The 20162-nt window shown below is 33.8% G+C and overlaps 1 protein-coding gene across 13 annotated transcripts in view; it reads left to right on the top strand.

Annotated features, from left to right (window-relative positions):
- The window catches only part of LCORL (ligand dependent nuclear receptor corepressor like), a 166750-nt gene that overhangs the window by 121201 nt on the left and 25387 nt on the right, over nucleotides 1–20162 (top strand). For 10 of the 13 annotated variants that reach the window (XM_023253275.2, XM_045056553.1, XM_023253280.2 and 7 more), the window contains one exon: nucleotides 12166–12259. In XM_023253275.2, the coding sequence (XP_023109043.2) occupies nucleotides 12166–12259 (94 nt within the window). Of the gene's footprint in view, nucleotides 1–12165; nucleotides 12260–13616; nucleotides 17741–19754; nucleotides 19831–20162 lie in introns of those variants that run through there. The other 3 variants (XM_003985500.5, XM_006931197.5, XM_045056554.1) reach the window with 3 other exon arrangements.

Below are 20162 nucleotides of genomic sequence, written 5' to 3' on the forward strand. Positions count from 1 at the left end.
ACAATGATCACTTGAGCATCATTGAAATTAGACTTTATGTGCCTTCTGAAATGTTGCATCACTTTGGAAGTATTCTGGCTGAAAACATTGAATATGAATCTAAGCAGTTCTTTTTTAAGTTTATTTATTTTGAGAGAACAAGCGAGCATGAGTGGGGAGGGGCAGAGAGAGAGAAGGAGAGAGAGAATCCCAAACAGGCTCTATGCTGTCAGCACAGAACTGGACACAGGGCTCAATCCCACGAATTGTGAGATTATGTCCTGTGCTGAGCCACAATCAAGAGTCCAAGTGCCCCTCTAAGTAATTCTTTAGGCCAGTGGTTCTCAAATGTGGTTTAGGAAGCTCTTGGAACCCCTGAAACTTTTTCAGGGGATACCCCAGGTGAAAACTAAATAATGTAAGTTATTTGTCCTTTTCACTCTCATTCTCTCACAAATATGTAATGAAGTCAGCTAGAGACTACATGATCTAGTAAATTTAAATACATTGAATACAGAAGCATATATGACTAGCTATCTTCTATTGAGCTAGACATTAGAGATTTGCAAAATTATAAAAAAAAACCTCATTGTTTTACTTTGAAAGTGTTATTTTTCATTAAAATGTTTTTAAAAACACATTTATAGAGTTATCAATTAGAGATATTTTTTAAATTTATTGGTTTAATTTATAATATGGTAAATATAAACGGATATAACTCACCTAAACAAAAGCTCTTTGAGGTCCACAGTAATTTTTAAGACTGAAATTATGAGATTCAGAAGTTTGAGAACCATTTGCTTTAGAATTAATTCAAGTCTTATCAGAATTACTGGGAAATAGAACAAAGTGACCACAAGAAACAAAACAAAGTATAATGTAAAATGGTCTGTAGTAGAACTGATGACCCAGCTTCTTCAAAAAGTTAATGTCCTAAGGACTCAGTAGAGCAAATTTCAGTACAAACCAGGCGTTAGAGGATAGCAAGGAATTGGTATAGTTATGTGTGAAAATGCTTATATGTTTTAAAGATGCATGATATAGAAATGATGTGACATCTGTAATTAGCTTTAAAATACTTCAGTAAATAGGGATAAATGGAGCAAGTATAGCAAAAATGTAGGTAATTGTTGAAACTGAAGAGTGGATGTAATGGGAGGATCATTCTATATTTTTGTGTGTTTGAATTTTATCTTGATATAATTTACTTTTTAAAAAGAACACATGCACCTTCTCAGAGGCTTTGCCTGATCATTTATTCCAACATAGTAACCTCTTTCCACCTGCTGTTGTTATTACTGTACCCTGTTACTGGGTTTTATTTTCATGGTAAGTCTTATCACCTTGTGAAATTTTTTTTTATTGATCTTTTCTTTGTCTTCCCCTCTAGACAATAAGTTCCATGAGAGCAGGAACATTTTCTGTCTTGTTTTCTGTTATCTCCTGTGTGCCTAAGAAAATGACTGGCTTATTATATCCACTCAATAAGTACTAATTGAATGAATGAACTATAAAAGCTATGTGTTATAGAAAAACTAGAGGGGCGCCTGGGTGGCGCAGTCGGTTAAGCATCCGACTTCAGCCAGGTCACGATCTCGCGGTCCGTGAGTTCGAGCCCCGCGTCAGGCTCTGGGCTGATGGCTCAGAGCCTGGAGCCTGTTTCCGATTCTGTGTCTCCCTCTCTCTCTGCCCCTCCCCCGTTCATGCTCTGTCTCTCTCTGTCCCAAAAATAAATAAAAACGGTGAAAAAAAAAATTAAAAAAAAAAAAAAGAAAAACTAGAAAATAAATAAGCAAATGAAGAAAATAAAAATTATCCTTCCTTAGCCACAGAGGTAACTGTTCCTGTTAAGTTTTCAATCCTTCCAAATCATTTCCTGGGAAAAAAAATACACGCACACACACACACTCACACTCTGTCTTCCTAGAGCTCACTCCCACAAATCATACATAATATAATCGTCTGCAACTTGTGTTTTTAAAATCATACTTTTAAGGGTACCTGGGTGACTCAGTTGGTTGTGTCCAACAATTGATTTCAGCTCAGGTAATGATCCTAGGGTTATGGGATCAAGCCCCACATGGGGCTCTGTGCTGAGCATGGAGCCTGCTTAAGATTCTCCCCACTTCTCTCTTGCTTGTGTACACTCTCTCTCAGTTTAAAAATATATAATAATATTTTTAAACATTCTTATGTTACTAAATATTTTTCTACAGAATCATTTACTTTTTTGAGTAGTATTCGATTTTGTGTATAACATTATATTTAATCCTGTCTTCAGATATATAAGTAAACATATGTTTGAACTAAGATATTGCACTCAGTCTTTTTTTTTTTTTTTTTTTTTTGAGAGACAGAGACAGAGCATGAATGGGGGAGGGACAAAGAGAGGGAGAGACACAGAATCCGAAGCAGGCTCCAGGCTCTGAGCTGTCAGCACAGAGCCCGACGCGGGGCTCGAACTCACAGACCGCGAGATCATGACCTGAGCCGACACTTAATCAACTAAGCCACCCAGGCACCCCAATATTGCATTCAATCTTGATTTTTACCTTAGGACACATTCCTAGAAGTGAAATTGCTGCATCAAGGTGCACACATATAAAGCTGTTAGAAGTTGGAGTGTTCATTCAGTTAAGCAGGTCTTAATCTCAGGATTGTGAGTTCAGGCCCCATGTTGGGTTCAGCGTTGGGCATGAACCCTACTTTAAACAAACAAACAAACAAAAGCTGTTAGAAGTCAGGATATGTGGGGGCGGGTGAGTTGATGATTAGAGGGTGATATGGTGGGGGTGTCTCTTGGTTGAAAGGTGGTAAGCTAGGTGTTGTTTACATAGGACTGTTTAGTTTGTGAAAATTTATTAAACTGTATATACTTCTGTGCATTTCTATTATGAATGTTATATTTCAGTAAAAAGTTTTTTAAAAAACATAAATAAGTTTTGAATAAGCATGACAGACACTATCAAATGTGTGGTCAACAAATGTAAAGTCTTCCAATATGACATTATTGTAATAAGTATACATCCCACATTTAAAGTAAAATGTTAAAACTTGAACTTATAGAGTAGTGCAATACATGGGATGAAAATAACCTGTTTCAAAAATATTTTTCAAGTATGGACTTGAAGCCTTTGAAACTTTGTTTTAATTCAGTACTTGTAGGAATAACTGAAGAAAGAAAAAGAGCTGCATTGAAATTCTAAAATGGTATTTGGTGAAATTGTTGAAATCTCATTTAATTTTACCAGTAATATTTGTCTAATGAAATTTAGTGTTATTTACTTTTATATCCTAAATTCACTGTAAGTACTTTAGTTTACATGTAGATGAATGAATTCTGTGGGTTTCAGGAATATATGCACTAAATAAAATGCATCAGAAAGACTATAACTTTCCCTTTTAAAAACATGCTTATAGAGGGAGCCAAATAAGGGAAGGAAAAACTGAATCGATGTGCTACTCTGATAGTTTATTGGTTATTTCCTCTATGACTCTGAACTTGGTGGTTAAACTAGTAACAATAAAAACAATTTAAAAATAAAATTTGGGTAAACCCAAGGGAATGCTTTTTCCACTTTGGATTATTTTGTCAATAAGTCTGTATTAATAAGTTTTATTAATAAGTTTGGGTTAAGAGGGGCACCTGGGTGGCTCAGTCGGTTAAGCGTCTGACTTCGGCTCAGGTCACAATCTTGCGGTTTGTGAGTTCGAGCCCCTGCGAACTCCAGCTCTGTGCTGACAGCTCGGAGCCTGGAACCTGCTTCAGATTCTGTGTCTCCCTCTCTCTCTGCCCCTCCCCCACTTGTGGTCTGTGTCTGTCTATCAAAAATAAATAAATGTAAAAAAAATTAAAAGAAATAAGTTTGGGTTAAGAATTTTTAATATATGCATGCAAGTATGTGTCCACACACATATTTTAACTACCCAGATCCTTATTAGAAACCACCACTGGTGTCATTTGGTATATTTACTTTCAGGTTTTATTCTATATTTGATTTTTTGGCTTTCTGTATGGTTAATGGTCTGTATCTCTATTCAAGTTTATATCCTACCTTTTTTTTTAAAAAAATGTTTACTTATTTTTGTGTGAGAGAGAGAGAGGCAGAGCATGAGCAGAGGAAGTGAAAGAGGGAGACACAGAATCCAAAGCAGTTTCCAGGCTCTGAACTGTCAGCACAAAGCCCCAATGCAGGGCTTGAATCCACAAACCACAAGGTCATGACCTGAGCCAAAGTTGGACACTTAACCGACTGAACCACCGAGGCACCTTATCTCCTACATTTTAAAAACATTATAATAGCAGTTGCAGTGTTCCATGTTTTGTTTTGTTTTGTTTTGTTTTAATTTATTTTTGAGAGAGAGAGAGAATGTGAGTGTGGGCGGGGCAGAGAGAGGGAAACACGGAATCCAAAGCAGGCTCCAGGCTCCGAGCTGTTAGCACAGAGCCTGATGCAGGGCCCGAACGCACAAACCACGAGATCATGACCTGAGCTGAAGTCAGATGCTCAGCCAGCTGAGCCACCCAAGCGCCCCGTCCATATTTTATTAATTACCTTAATGGATATGTTGGACCTAATTCTCAAGCAAGTGAAAGTACCATAATTTATATAACTATTTGTTAAATATTTATGGTTGTAAAAAAATTACATTTATCAGTCATATTGAAATCTTTCATTTGTCTTTGTACATGAAAACATTTTCACGTTAAATATTTTCTTAAAATGCCTAAAAAAGTGTGAGCATTTTTTTTTAAGGCCAAGAAGCAGTTTTTCTAATTTTAGAGAGTGCGCTAGCAGAGGAGAGGGGCAGGGGAAGAGAGAGAGAATCACAAAAAAGCTTCACACTCAGTGCAGAGCCCAACGTGGGGCTCAGTCCCACAACCCTGGGATCACAACCTGAGCTGAAATCAAGAATCGGACACTCAACTGACTTAGCCACCCAGGCACCCCAAAATGTGTAAACATTTTTAAGCTTTTTGATAACATATTGCTATGTTTCCAAAAGCGTTGTGTTCCTGAGCTAGTAGTGTTTGACCATGCAAGCTTATTACACCATTGCCAACATTATAATCTGTTTTGTTAAAACATCACAGATTAGAATTTTGGTTAAAGGCAGACTCTAGAACGTGGCTGCCTGAATTTGAATGGCATTTTCACTACTTACAACTGTATGATTGTGGGCAAGATAATTGACCTGTCTTTCACTTTCTTTTTTTTTTTTTTTTAATTTTTTTTTCAACGTTTTTTATTTATTTTTGGGACAGAGAGAGACAGAGCATGAACGGGGGAGGGGCAGAGAGAGAGGGAGACACAGAATCGGAAACAGGCTCCAGGCTCCGAGCCATCAGCCCAGAGCCTGACGCGGGGCTCGAACTCCCGGACCGCGAGATCGTGACCTGGCTGAAGTCGGACGCTTAACCGACTGCGCCATCCAGGCGCCCCTTACCTGCCTTTCACTTTCAATGTTACCATTAAAATTTGCAAATTTATAAAACCTATTAATATATTGGGTTGTATAAGCACTAAATGGGGTAAGACAGGTAATGCTGTTTGTTTTTGCATACTTTATTTGCACTAAAGAAAAATATTGGTTTTATATATTTAGATTTTTTGTGAGTTACTAATATGTTCTAGAAGTCAGCTGAATATGAATAAATTAATAATTTAAATCATAGGAATCTCCTAGAGAGTACAGGAAGAAAAGACCAGAAAGAGCCAAAGGCTGACTAGGACCATACATTGAAGGGCGAAAAGAAAGACAAGACCCATTTAGGGAGATAGATAAGAAGTGATCTGAGACATAAGGTAGAAATAACATTAAGGTATTTATTAACATAGGTTTGCAGTTTGCATCAAGCATTATTAAATGTTAAGTAGCAGTGATTTTGATGAAATTTTTATTGCTAGTAATTACCATTTTTGTGAAATTTCATTTGGAATATTCTTCCCTCTAGGCAATATAAAATTTATGTGATATTTTCGGGGCACCTGGGTGGCTCAGTCAGTTAAGCGTCCGACTTCGGCTCAGGTCATGGTTTTGTAGTCCGTGGGTTTGAGCCCCGCATTGGACTCTGCGCTAACAGCTCAGAACCTGGAGCCCGCGTCAGATTCTGTCTCCCTTTCTCTGCCCCTCCTCCGCTCATGCTGTTTCTCTCTCAAAAATAAATAAATATTAAAAAATTTTTTTGAATTTAAAATTTATGTGATATTGTCTCCTCTCATTAAAGTGTACTTGCTTTGGGGTGCCTCGTTGGCTCAGTTGGTTTAGTGTCTGGCTTTTGATTTCGACTCATGTCATGATCCCAGGGTCATAGGATTGAGCCTTGTGTCCAACTCTGGGCATGCAACCTGCTTCAGATTCTCTCTCCTTCTATCCCTTTCTCCTGCTCATGCTCGCTCACTCTCTCTCTCTCTCTCTCTCTCTCTCTCTCTCTCTCTCAAAAAAAAAATTAACTTGTCTTCGTGAACTGAATCTTACTAATGTTTATATATTTAATATTGGTGATAAATAACGTGGCTTCAAAGACCCATGCCATACTCCAATATGGACTGAGCTTTATGATTTGCCTTGTATAGCAACTGAAGACCCAAAGTGTTGTGAGGAGTTAATAAATATGTTTTTAATGTACGTAATATTCACAATTAATTGATTAATGATCATCAGTCTTGACAATAATTTCTGAAGAAAAATCTGTATGATTATTAGAACCTAACGAATATAGAAATTGATTGAAAACCATTCTTAGCCTCTTTATCTTAAGCAGAGTTTCTCTATGTGAAGCTAACCCTCTCTTCCATATAGATATCAACCTTTTGACTGTGTTGTCATTTTCTGAGTGGCTGAACAAAGTTAATTGATTGCATGACTATTTTGTTAGAGTCCGTTGTATGCAGTGCTTATTATTATGACAAAATTGAGTGAGTCATTGATGAGTCCGTGAATAAGTATTGGAGTACTGTTGCTTTCAGGCCCTGGCTTAGGGAGTGGGTATTGTGAGAAAATCAGCCAGGTAATTATGCTTAATTCAATATAAATCTTAAATAGATTCCAAACATACTTACCAACTCCTCTATTGGAGTTTAGGTGCTAAATTAGGCAAATTATAATAATATGTCATAAGTACAGTATAGAAGAATACAAAGGGTATTGTATGTTGTGGGGAAAATTAGAAAAATGTTTGAGGGGATGATTCTGAAGGATGTGTAGAAGTTAGCCAGGCCAAGAGAACACAGAGCATACCTTGAAGAATGGACAAAAGCCATAAGATTAGAGATAGGAAAGAATGGTGTCCTTGGAGTGGTGAAATAAAATTCTATGTTATAACAGTTGCATTTGTCTCCTTTGAATAGATCCTTGATCAGGAATTTGCATGAAAATACAGAACTGAAAATCTGTTAATGAAAATTCAAATCTTGATTTTAAAAGAAGGTGAATTCTAAAAAAATTAACCCAGTAAAGTGTTTATATCAAAAAATTGCCCAGTTTAGTCATGATTTCAGTTTTTCAAGCATTGGTCCATTTAAAAAGTTATCTCTTGTAGTATAATATATACAGTTTACCTGACCTTGTTGAACGATTACACTGGCCCCTCTTTAATTCTATACATGTCATATTAGTGTTTGATCGACAATAAGTAAACTGTAATGTTCAGACCCAGTCTATACTAGTAAATGGAAATAATCTGTATTTATTATTAGGAAATTTTCAATTGTATAGAAATATACAGTATAATAGTCATGTTCCTGTCACCCAGAGCTAATAATATGTTATTTGATCATGTTTGCTTCTGATATGCTTTCTCTTAAGGAACTATCACATCCTTTTGTTTGCTTTTGGAAGCAACCCCTGATAATACCTATTCATACATTAATAAGCAAAATCTTTTTGTGTGCTTTAGAAGTTCGCATTAATGCATACTAAATGCACTGTTGTTAATTTACTCCTGCAACTTGCTTTTCTTACCAAATTAGCAAAAATTAAAAATCTCAACACCACCAAGTGTTGTCAAGGATGTGGGAAAGAAATTTGGTGATATCTACTAAAGTTCAAACTGTAAAGTCCGGCACTTATACTTCTAGTGTATAACTTAGAAAAATTCTTATACATGAACACAAGAAAGCATTTAGAAGGATTTTCATTTCAATATAGTTTGTAATAGTGTAAAACGAAAACAACCTTATGTACCTGCCAATAGTTGAATGGTAAATAAATTTCAGTCTGTCTTCTACTTAGTTTATATTGCCCTAGAGCATACATAATAAGTACTTAGTTTTTATCCATCAAGTTAATTATTAGTACTTTGGAAATATATACACACAAGACAATCTAGTTATGGTGTGCTAACTCCATTCTGAAGGAGTGATTCTTCTAGATGTTATCACTACAGCTAGATCTAAATCAGCAGCAGGAGCAAGAAAATCCCCTTTACCCCCCATTCCTGATCTTTTCATTTTCTGTCATTCTTCCCAAGCTATCTCTCTCCTTTTCTTGTTTTTGCTTTTCTAATTTGGACAATCCTAGAGGTGACTCTTTATGGTTTTTCTAGCTCTTGAGCTACTGGAGTCATGATATCAGCAAAATACTTTAGTATAGACCAAGGCACTGCTAACAAAAAGTGAGATTTTCTGTGATAACTAAAATTTTTCTAAAAATTCTTTACTTATATATTTATGTATCCTGTATTCACTACATAAGTGTTCATTGATTGAGTGATTTTACTGTGTGACAGAAATATGCTGAAGGAGTATATTTGCCATTTTAACTGGATAACAGACTATAATGTGTTCCTTAAGTTCTCAAATACGTTTAAAGCAAAACGTTCAACATAGGTACCCTAGGATGGGGACAAGGCTGTGGGGGAAAAAAATTAAAGCATTTCTCACTCTGGTCACTGTTTAGAGTTTTGAAAAAAGAAGAATCAGGAGTATAAGCCTGATTTGGGTAGCTCTCTTAAAGATGGAACAGGACTTAGGTCTAGTTCATCCTTAAAATTATCTCCAGCCAGGTCCTTGTCTCTAGGAGTGGTCCAAAAAGGACAAGAATGCCTTTATTGCCCTAGCTAGGGAGCAACAACCTAGTTTGCGTAGTTAATGTAAAGGAGGAAGAGGAGTTCCTTGTATCTCCTTTTCTTATTTCTGGGCTGTGGAATAATTAACTTTAAATCAACCATATCAAAAGTCTAGAAGAGTTTTTTGTTTGTTTGTTTTTTTGTTTTTTTTTAATTAACTCATTTATTGTTGGTGTTACTTTTGTTAGAAGAGTTTAGAATTGGAGAAATTTCATTAATTCATTTTGTAACATTGACTAGGAATAACAGACTTACGGAGAGCATGTTTTATGTGCTACAAACTACATAAAACAGGAGCAGAATCAAAACTAATGAATTCAGTGTTACATTTGAATATAAATTAGGTAGTAATGATTTTTTGAAGAAAATGATTTTATAAGGTCTTGAGTTAGCAAAATTTAGTTGTTGAAGAAGAGAAATGAGATAGTAAAGGAAAGGACATTTCTCTCTTTCTTCTTTCAGTAGGTCACAGCACTCTATTCTTTATGAAATACAAATAAATAGGTCCCTGGCCTGAGGAATTCAGTCTTATGGGAGAAAAAGATCTATAAGTCAGTTATTACAAGACAGTGTCATAAGTGTTATAGCATGCTGTTGACACAAGGGAAACAAAAATCTGCTTCTGCTTGGGAGCATGTGGATCTTTAAAGATGAGTAGGAGTTTGACAAGTTGAAAAGGTAGAACACTCTAGGCAGAGGGAACCATGCACTGCAGTTTGAGAGACCTGACACCACATAGCATGTTTGAGGAACTGCAAGTAGTTAGGGACACAGGAAGTATGAGGGTTGAGTTGAGTTGGAGACAAAGCATAAAAAATTGAGCTTCATGGGTAGCATGGGATGAGATGCTTCACTTAACAATTTTTTAAGGTACTGTGTACCATATTCTGTGTTTACTTGTCCAGTCTCCCCCTTTTAATTCTTCCAAATTCTATTCAGCAAGTATTTACTGAACACTTATTGTGTGCCAGGCACTATTCTAGGCAGTGGGGATATCTGGCTGAATAAAATAGACATGGTCTTTGCCTTCACATAGCTTAGAGTCTGCATGGCCAACAGTGGTAAGTATATAAGCAACTAGAATATAGCATGCTAAGTGCTAAATAATGTAGTGTTGCAGGTATAGGAACCTAGAACAATGACAACCAACCAAATCCAAGTTGCGTCCTGAATGATTGAGAGTAAGATTTGGTGAGAATTAGGAGTGTGGGGATAGAAAGAGAGGATTAGGAGTATTCTAACAGAGGAAACTAACGAAGTGTGTAAGCCCAGAGTTGAGAAGTATCATACCACTTTCCCAACAGGTTTCCCTCCTCCACCCTTAACCCCTTGCAGTCCATTCTCACCACAGCAGATTAATCCTTTAAAAGTATAAATTAAAATTGTGTCAGTCTTCTGCTCAGAATACTCCAATCCTCCTTTCCTGTCTCTCTCAAAGTAAAATAGAAATTTCTTACTATGGCCTATAAGGCCTAATGTGATCTGCCTTCCTACATTTCTTTCTTTCTTTCTTTCTTTCTTTCTTTCTTTCTTTCTTTCTTTCTTTCTTTCTTTCTTTCTTTCTTTTTAACGTTATTTGTTTTTGAGAGAGAGACAGAGTGCAAGCAGGGAAGGGGCAGAGAGAGAGAGGGAGACACAGAATCTGGAGCAGGCTCCAGGCTCTGAGCTGTCCACACAAAGCCTGATGTGGGGCTCAAACTCACGAACAGCGAGATCATGACTTGAGCCTAAGTCAGCCTCTTAACCGACTGAGCCACCCAGGCGCTCCTGCCTTCCTACACTTCTGATCTCATTTCACTCAGCCTGGGTTACTCCACTCCAGCCACCCTGGCTTCTTTGCTATTCCACAAACATTTTAGAAATGATTCCGTATCACAACCTTTGCACAAACTGTTCCTTATAGAAGCTTTCCCCCAGGTAACATGTTTGGTTGGTCATGGTTGGTACCATGACAGTTAGTACTTTTTATTTTTATACCTTTGTTACTGCTGCTTCTAAATTCCTAAAATAGTGCTTTGCACATAGTAAGCACTCCATAAAATTATTATTGAATTATACATAATAATAATAGGTTATGAGTGAGACTGTTTTATTTTCCTGTATTTGTATCTTGCAGGGCACTTAAGTGTTAGATGAATTTATATGGTAACAATAAAACCCAGTTGAATTTTTTTTAAACCAGCTTGAATTTTTTAGTATATTTTTTAGACATATGTTTTCTTATAATGATTCTTTATAACTTTTCAGTTTTTTAACTATCAGTAAAGAAATATTCACAGTATTACTGAGTGCTGTGTTTTCAATTCATAGTTTATGTTTATTCTTTTTGACCCTCAGAATTGTCAGATTAACATGTCTGAATCATTGATTTTATTTATGGAAATTCAATATTATAACAATAATAAAAATAACTACATTTTAATAAATACTTAAGCAGTTGTTTTCTAACAGGCTATTTTTCCTAAGATGTCATATTCTTACTGGTTATGTCTTCATTCAGTAACAGATATAAACACTATATTATATAGACAGTGATTCAACTGTTCTATGTTTCAGTTATTTAAAACTGTAAAATTTTACACTGAATTCTAAAAATACATTGGTTATACATAAGAGTCACAGTTTACTACCCAAAGTATATGTTCCACATATTGCTAGTCCTAGTAAATGCTAGTTATTGTTCTCTTATTCATCATCATTTTTTTCTGTGGTCTCTGTTTTGTACAACTTACATCATTCCTACTTTCTCAGAGCATCATCTGGGCAGCCTTGAATAGAAAAAAAATCATGGATAAGCAGTTAAATGGCTGTTCACTGCACAACAGTGGGAAAGGTGACCAAGTGTTGCTTTTAAACAGCTTTTGTATCATAGCCTGTTTGTTTCTTCATATCACTTACGATATGCCAGCTCCTTCTCTGTTCTTTTTTCCTATGTAGTGCCTTCCCAGTCATGTCCTGTTGCTAAAACCACCAAATGAGTTGGTAATGGCCACATGTCAAATACAGGTGTTAATTTTTAGGTCATGAATTAGTAGATCAGCAAAATATGAATGTTAAAATGTAAGGATTACCTATTTGTCACAAATATAAAGTTTTTTCTCTTGCAAAAATTATAGGGGATGGAGTGTTAGATCTCTCTACAAAGAAAACCAGCATAAAATCTGAAGAGTCATCCATATGTGATCCTTCTTCTGAAAATTCAATGGCTGGGTAAGCAATATCTAGGAAATATAATTTAATATTAATATAAAATTATCTCTACAGAGAACTCTTAATACTACTTTGAGTAGATTGACATATATAGCTTTCCTCCAGAATTTTTGTCACTCATAAGTGTGTGTCTCTCATACCTTTCATTCGTCCTTTCTCTTTCTTTTTTATTCTTTCTGTTAAAGAAAAGTTATCAGAACAATCACCAAACTTTAGTTCATGTTACTAAAATGAACTACCAACTTAACCATAGACTACAAACCAAGAAGCAGGACGAGTAAAGAAAATTTAAAATTCAGTACTCAGGAGGCAATTTTAAGGGAAATATGTGATTTCACTATTTAATTTTTTTAAAACAATCAACAAATTTTAAAAGTACTGTACTTACTAATTCTTACAGTTAGCTTATAATTACATTTTTTTCACTGTGCTTTAGGTGTGGTGGCAAACTTTATATAATATATATAATAATATATATCTAGTAAGCACCACAAAAAGTCCTTTCATGCTTTCAAAGTTCTCATTAATTAAATAAATAATTAGCAGTGAAAATAATTAGCAGTGAAATGCTGTTCTGTTGGATTTTTGGATTTTTATTTAGTAACTTTTGCATCTTCCCATTAACAAACTGCATAGGAAGCTTTTTTGTCACATTTAAATCTTCGATGTAGAGTGTAATTTGTTTCAGCTAAGACTGTAGTAGCTTTTGAGTCTTAAGGTACAGTTAGCTTCTGTTTGAGAAACTTTGAAAATTACAATGATATGTTTGAAATAGAGATAACATTTATAGTATCAAATTATTTTACCCAAATATACCTTGTCTACTTGTTTCAAATTTTAAGTTTTTGTCTAGAGAAACATTAGTCTTGTGGAAATATGGGATGTTTGTGTTTGGAAATATTCTTGCTGCTACAAATTTCCTTTAAAGGGGTTGACTCTTTTATTACTTGTTTAGCGGTAACGTCACGTTTCTACTAACAAAAACTCCTTTAGGATTTGGGTATTTTTTATAATGGAACTCTAATTGTACAAATAAAAATTATAAGTATTGCTCTGCAAGCATCTGTCAGAGGAATAGCAACATCATGAGAATATTTTTACAAATACTGAGTTAGGATTTTATGTTCTTGGAAGGTCTGCCTGTTGAGGCCACCGTATGATTGACACATTGTCCTACCAGGACTGTAGCGTTTGCTTTGATAAGGAGTAACTACTACATCTCACAGACTTAAAAAGAGTCATAAGCAGTGATGTTACCTAAGCAAGGAGTATAATAAAGGAGTGGACCCTTCCCTTCCATAGCTGTGTGAGAGTCTCTCATGCATCAGTTTACCATCGTTTCATTCCATCCATCCAGGAGACTACACAGAAACAGAGAGGACTATGTGGAAAGAAGTGCTGAGTTTGCAGATGGTTTGCTCTCAAAAGCTTTGAAAGACATTCAGTCTGGAGCACTGGACATAAATAAAGCAGGCATACTTTATGGCATACCTCAAAAAACTTTACTTCTCCACTTAGAAGCCTTACCAGCAGGGAAGCCTGCATCTTTTAAAAACAAAACTCGAGATTTCAATGATAGTTACTCATATAAAGACAGTAAAGAAACTTGTGCAGTGCTGCAAAAGGTAGCCTTGTGGGCAAGAGCTCAAGCAGAGCGCACAGAAAAAAGTAAACTCAATCTACTTGAAACCTCAGAATTAAAATTCCCAACAGCTTCCAGTTACCTCCATCAGTTAACTCTACAGAAAATGGTTACTCAATTTAAAGAAAAAAATGAAAGTCTACAATATGAAACTTCACATCCTACTGTACAGTTAAAAATTCCTCAGCTCCGAGTAAGTTCTGTTTCAAAACCACAACCTGATGGTCCTGGTCTGCTGGATGTTATGTATCAAGTTTCCAAAACCTCTCCTCCAGTCCTAGAAGGATCAGCTCTCCAAAAACTGAAAAATATACTCCCTAAACAGAACAAAGTAGAATGTTCTGGGCCTGTAACTCACTCAAGTGTTGACTCTTATTTTCTACATGGGGACCTCTCTCCTTTGTGTCTTAATTCTAAAAATGGAACAGTTGATGGAACCTCTGAAAATACTGAAGATGGATTGGATCGAAAAGATAATAAGCAGCCCAGGAAAAAACGTGGCCGTTATCGCCAATATGATCATGAAATAATGGAAGAGGCTATTGCAATGGTAATGAGCGGAAAGATGAGTGTTTCCAAAGCACAAGGAATTTATGGGGTACCTCACAGCACTTTAGAATACAAGGTAAAAGAAAGATCTGGAACACTGAAGACTCCTCCGAAGAAGAAACTCCGATTACCAGACACTGGGTTATATAATATGACAGATTCAGGGACTGGCAGCTGCAAAAACAGCAAGCCTGTGTAGATTACTTGTTAGGAAGATTGTGTGTGTGTGTGTGTGTGTGTGTGTGTGTGTGTGTGTGTGTGTGTGTGTTTGCGTGTGTGTGAGTATGTGCACAGGTGTGTATTTGTGTGTCTGTATACACACGTGGGAATTACAGATGCTCACTCTGACAGGAGACATGAAATTTTACAGTTCAAAAACCACTTACATGCCTTTTGAAAAAAAGTTTTATTCAGGGTTTTCACTGTGGACAGATTTATATAGTTGCTTACTTAATTCTGATAGTTTGTATTTAATCCTTGTATAAATAGGTGGAAAAGATTCAGGTTTTCTTTAGTAGTCAATAGCATAAAGCGTTGTGGGAAAACAAGTAATTGTCGAGTGAAACATTTTTATTGGTGAAAGACCACTCCAGCCATTCAGTTGAACCATCTTATAATGGAAATATGATATTAATAGTTCGTAAAAATTTTTACATAATATACTTATGGCTATTGTAAGTATATCAGACAACCAATCAAAGTTTAAATAGACAGCTATCTCCATACTAAGAAAAATTAATATATACAGTATTAGTACACTACAGTGTATTCTATGAAATATGAAATGCACTCAAGTGCATCCTCCAGGAATAGAAAAGAAAACCTTAAATGATATGTATAATGAAATTTAATATTTATCATTTAATAGTTGATTTGCAGGAAGTTGGGGTTTATAAGGTATATACTTTTTAAGAAAACTGACACATAGTTAACCCCAGCAGCTATAGAATCCTTTAATATAAGATGGAATACTAAGAACAAAAAGTAATTTAAATTTAATTATTAAAATAATTTAATTTTGTTTTTCATTTGAAAAATAAGCTAATGTGTAAGGTTAGAAAAGAAAGTTGGAATGCAACTTAGAGCATGTTTATAATGTGCACAGAAAAAGCTTGAGAATGATAATTTTGGTTTAAATGTGCTGGTTAGTTGATGTTATGACTACTTTAAATTTTAAGGATTGTGACACACTCCTACTATTGAAAAACCTCAGTGTAACTTTAATATATTTGCTGCTGTGACATTTCAAAACATTTTCAGTTTATCAAAATGAATTACAGATTTCATTTTGGTGGGCGATACATTATCATTTTGCTAATAACCAAATTTGCAGTTTGTTCAGGGTCTTGAATAGATTTACAGATATTTAACACTGAAGCTGTTTTGAACTTTCAGTAATGTAAACTCTACTAATTGGGTAGTTAGAAGCTGGGCAGTGCATTTTAACTTTTACAGACTCATAAGAGAGACCAATAATTTTTATATAGCAGTTTTAAAATGTGGTTCAGAGTATCCATGTTGGATTTATGGAGTATGCAGTGGTAAAATGTTATAAAGCATGTGCCTCCATATAAAGAATGGGGATTTGCTTCATATATTCAGAATTCTCCGAGTGCCCCTTTCTCTGTTAAAATTCAGGTTCTGATCATTTTTCTAAGCCAATTTTCCTAAGTCCAAAAGGAATACTTAAAGCTGAATTTAAAAAATAAGTGCACCTTGTCAAATACTTGTGTTTTTACACTTGTGTTTGTGTGTAACTAATAATCTCATATACATGTAATACTAAAGAGATTTTCAGCTATTACATTTAAAAACTGCTTACATATGTTTAAAGAAACTGAAGAGTGGGAAGCTACACAACCAAGTAGTTATTTGGTCTCTTAGAGCTACACTGAACCCTCTTCAGCTTAATGTTACCTGCATACTAGGGTATGAATCCTCTTGCTCTGTTTTTGTTTTTGTTTTTTTCCAAGTAAGTATACATAACGGATTGCAAAACAGCAGATGTCAGGGTCATCTTTCTTTTTAAAGAATTAAGCCATATTTTGTGAGGGCCAGAACTTGGATTATTTAATATATTTCCCCTCCCCCCCCCATTGAAAAACACAGTTAAAAGATAAAGTAAATGTTTCAACACAATTTTATTGACCTCTTTATACAGAATTTTACTTGCAAAATTTGGGGGCCTGAATGCATTACATAATATTTATATTGAGCTTTTTTATTCCTCACACTATATTTACATTAATAAATTGATTGAGAAGTTTATAGAAAAGGGATACTTACAGAACACTTTTATATCATTTAAAAGATGACCTGACCAAAAACTTTACAGGATTCATAAAATCAGGGATCATTTTGCTATTGACTTCACAGTGATCAGTAGTTTTATAGGTAATATTATAGTTAATTTGCAGCATTTAGTATTTGTATTATTTATTTTTGGTCAGAAATAGTAAATTAAATATTTTTTGATAGTTTATAGGTAATGATCAACCCATAACTTTTAAAAGAAACAAAATGTTTCTAATTATTGAGTTAACTTTTGATTATACAAACTAGGAAAGGCAGGGAAATTTATGGGTTCCCCTTCTCCCCAATGATTCTATTAAGATGTTCTTTATGTTAAACTTTCAAAGTACTTTATAAATTTAGTTACCAGTTACTACTTATTAATTGACAGTTTTATGAAAAATCCAGTTTCAGCAGACTTTTAATGAAGGTGAAAGCAACCCTTATATGCTTTCTACTTATTTGAATGTTCCTCAAGTATTTTATATTTAAAAAAAAAAAAAAAGAAGGAAAAGAAAAAACAGTGCCTCTGTTTTTAGAAAACTACTGCTCAGTAAAGTTGTTTAAACCATTTCTGGTAGCTAATGACAATTTTATATTAAATTGTATACTAACTTTAGTGAGACTGATTTTTTTAGTTGTTTACAGTACAAATACTTGTATTTGTTTTTTAATTGCAGTATTTCCATTGTCGCAGTAATTTAGTAAAACTCTGTGGCTGCCTTGATTTTGACAGATTTTGTTAATATAAACTGATTGTTAGGCAATTAGTTATATTTATGCATAAATCAATTGCACTATAATTCATGAATTATTTATTACAATATTTTCTAATGAATTCATGTATCTGTCTTGTGTTGTAAATGTACTGTAATTCTGTTCCTACTTTGTGTTGTTATATATCTAAATCTGATTGTATGAATCTTAATTGTTCAGTTAACGTGTTTCTAGGTTGTAATTTGTAGTAAAGCACTTCAATGCTTTTGCACTTAAATTTACAACACTGTTGGTGTGTGATTGATTTACTCATTCAGTAAAAGAAAAGAAAAGAAAGAAAAGAAAAAAACTGACTACACTGACTTTTTTGATTCACTATAGGAATGAATTTTATTTTTATTGCTGTGAGAAATTGACTTTCTCCAAAGAACTATTTCAACAACAAAATTTGCAATGGGCAAAACTGATAGTAACATACAAAAAATGGGCAGGGTGTTTTGGTTTGTAAATCTAACAGGAAAAGGTTAGAAAAAATTTTAACATTAAAAACAAGGGAGCTGTGAAAGATATGATTATGGTACCTTTACATATAATCACTTGAGAATAGAGTCTAGTTTGGAGGTTTATGTGTATTCAACTATTATTTACTCATATTAGATTGTTCTTTGAGTCTCTAAACTGCAAAAAAGATGGAAAAGAAAAAATTTGGAGCCAAATAAAAGTATTACGGAATTTTATAGTTTGAGAATTTAGTTCTCTAATATCTGATATGTGTGTATCAGATATAATCTAATACTTGAATATCCAGTTAGTAACTTTATGAAGTTATTCTTCATATACCATTAGATGGAAATTACTGACCACTGTGGTATTTTGGAATTTCCATTATTGGAAGTAATAAACTGAAAAAATAAAAATAAAAGTAATAAACTGAATAAGAAACCTTTTTAAAGTTTAGACTTCCTTGAAATCTCAGAAGAGATGTAAAAATCTTGTGGTTTTCAGAATAGTTAACACGTCATTAGTTTTAATTATTTCTACTTCTATACTTGACTTACTAACAGATAAAACATTTAAGCATTGAGGAAGTGTTATGAAAGCATATTAATCTTTAAAATATGGTGCAATGTATTTTTCTAAGAAACATAAAATCTCTTTAATTATTTAGTAACAGGTATGTTTAATAGCCCATAGCATAACTTTAAAGAAACTGTTGAAGTGCATCTATCAGAACGTTTTTGGGTTTTCTTTTGCTTATATGAAAATTACAATTTTTACTTTGCTGGAAAAGAGAATAATATCATATATCTTCATATTTGATAGTTAACATTTCCTAATGTCCTTGTTCTCCATATATTTTTTGAATTACCTAATAGTGAATCTTGAGAATCAGTTCCATCATTTACTCCCAAACGTGATAAAATTTACAAATATATATATATATATATATATATATATGTATATATATATACATATATATATTTTTTTTTTTTCCCCAGAAAGGAAAGGATATTGGGGTCATGTCTGTGGACTTAAAACATTTTATTATCAATTTCACATCTTTTCTCACTTTGATAACTGCTTTTTGTCAAACCACATGTTAGTTTTGGTGAAATATTGGTTGAATCTAGTAGAGTTATTTTTCTAGAAAACTTCTGATCTAGTGTTCAAAATTTACTTTGGTGTTTTTGCTTCTTAAATAACGTAATATTTTTTAAATGTAGATGAAATATTGCATCTTTAGCTGTGATACAAGCCAGTTTTAATGAGCAAAATAAATTTAATTTCATTTTTCATTTAAAAATTCCTTTAATTTTAATATATATGAATATAATAACCCTTTATTTAAACAAAATACAGTCTTCTGTAGCACTTCATAATCAGTATATCCTAATTCCAGCCCTAAATAAAATTCCTACAAACCAGGAACTACTAACAATAATAGCAAACATAAGAAATCATGAATGGGAGGCTATTTTCATGTACAGAGTTTGGTGATATGTTTAATTTAAAAAGATACTTTTCTGAAACAGAATTCTTTTATACATTTTATTCTTCTTGCTGCTGGTATTGGATTAAAAAATTTTTTGTAGACTTTTGCCTTGGTTGCTAAGTAATCCTGAGTCTTAGTTAAAATTAGATGTATATTAGTTTCTTCAGTGGGACATTTTCCAGCATTTGAAATTAGATAATTAGGTAAGTAATGCCTTTAGTCTTCATGTAATTACTTTAGTATTTAAAATCAATTCAAAATAGATTTTATTTTTAAATAGCTTAAATTTTTTTTATTATTAGGTTAAAATGCCTGCAGCTTAATCTTAGAAAAGATACTCTGTTATTTATATGAAATCCAAATTCTTTAATTTTCCTTGTAAGTATGCAAAGATTTCTTTTATTAATAATTTTATTTCACTACCTTGAAAAAATATTTTAAAGTTTTCTCCTACATCTTATTTTTCTTATTTGCACTAAATCAGATTGATAATTATCAAAATAACTTCTAAAATGTCTACTTTATAAAAATGTAACTCCTTCTGAAGCACTTTCATTAAATATTCTTAGTACATCCAAAGCACTAAACATTAGCAATCTGTAAATATAATCCTATCTTTAATCAGATTTTGTATCCTAAAACTAGGGCTTTCTTTTGACTATTATGCTTGCCATAGGAAATTAATTATCATCAGTGCTTCATTATATTTT

This window comes from Felis catus, chromosome B1 (assembly GCF_018350175.1).
Source record: "Felis catus isolate Fca126 chromosome B1, F.catus_Fca126_mat1.0, whole genome shotgun sequence".
NCBI classification, from domain to species: Eukaryota; Metazoa; Chordata; class Mammalia; order Carnivora; family Felidae; genus Felis; species Felis catus.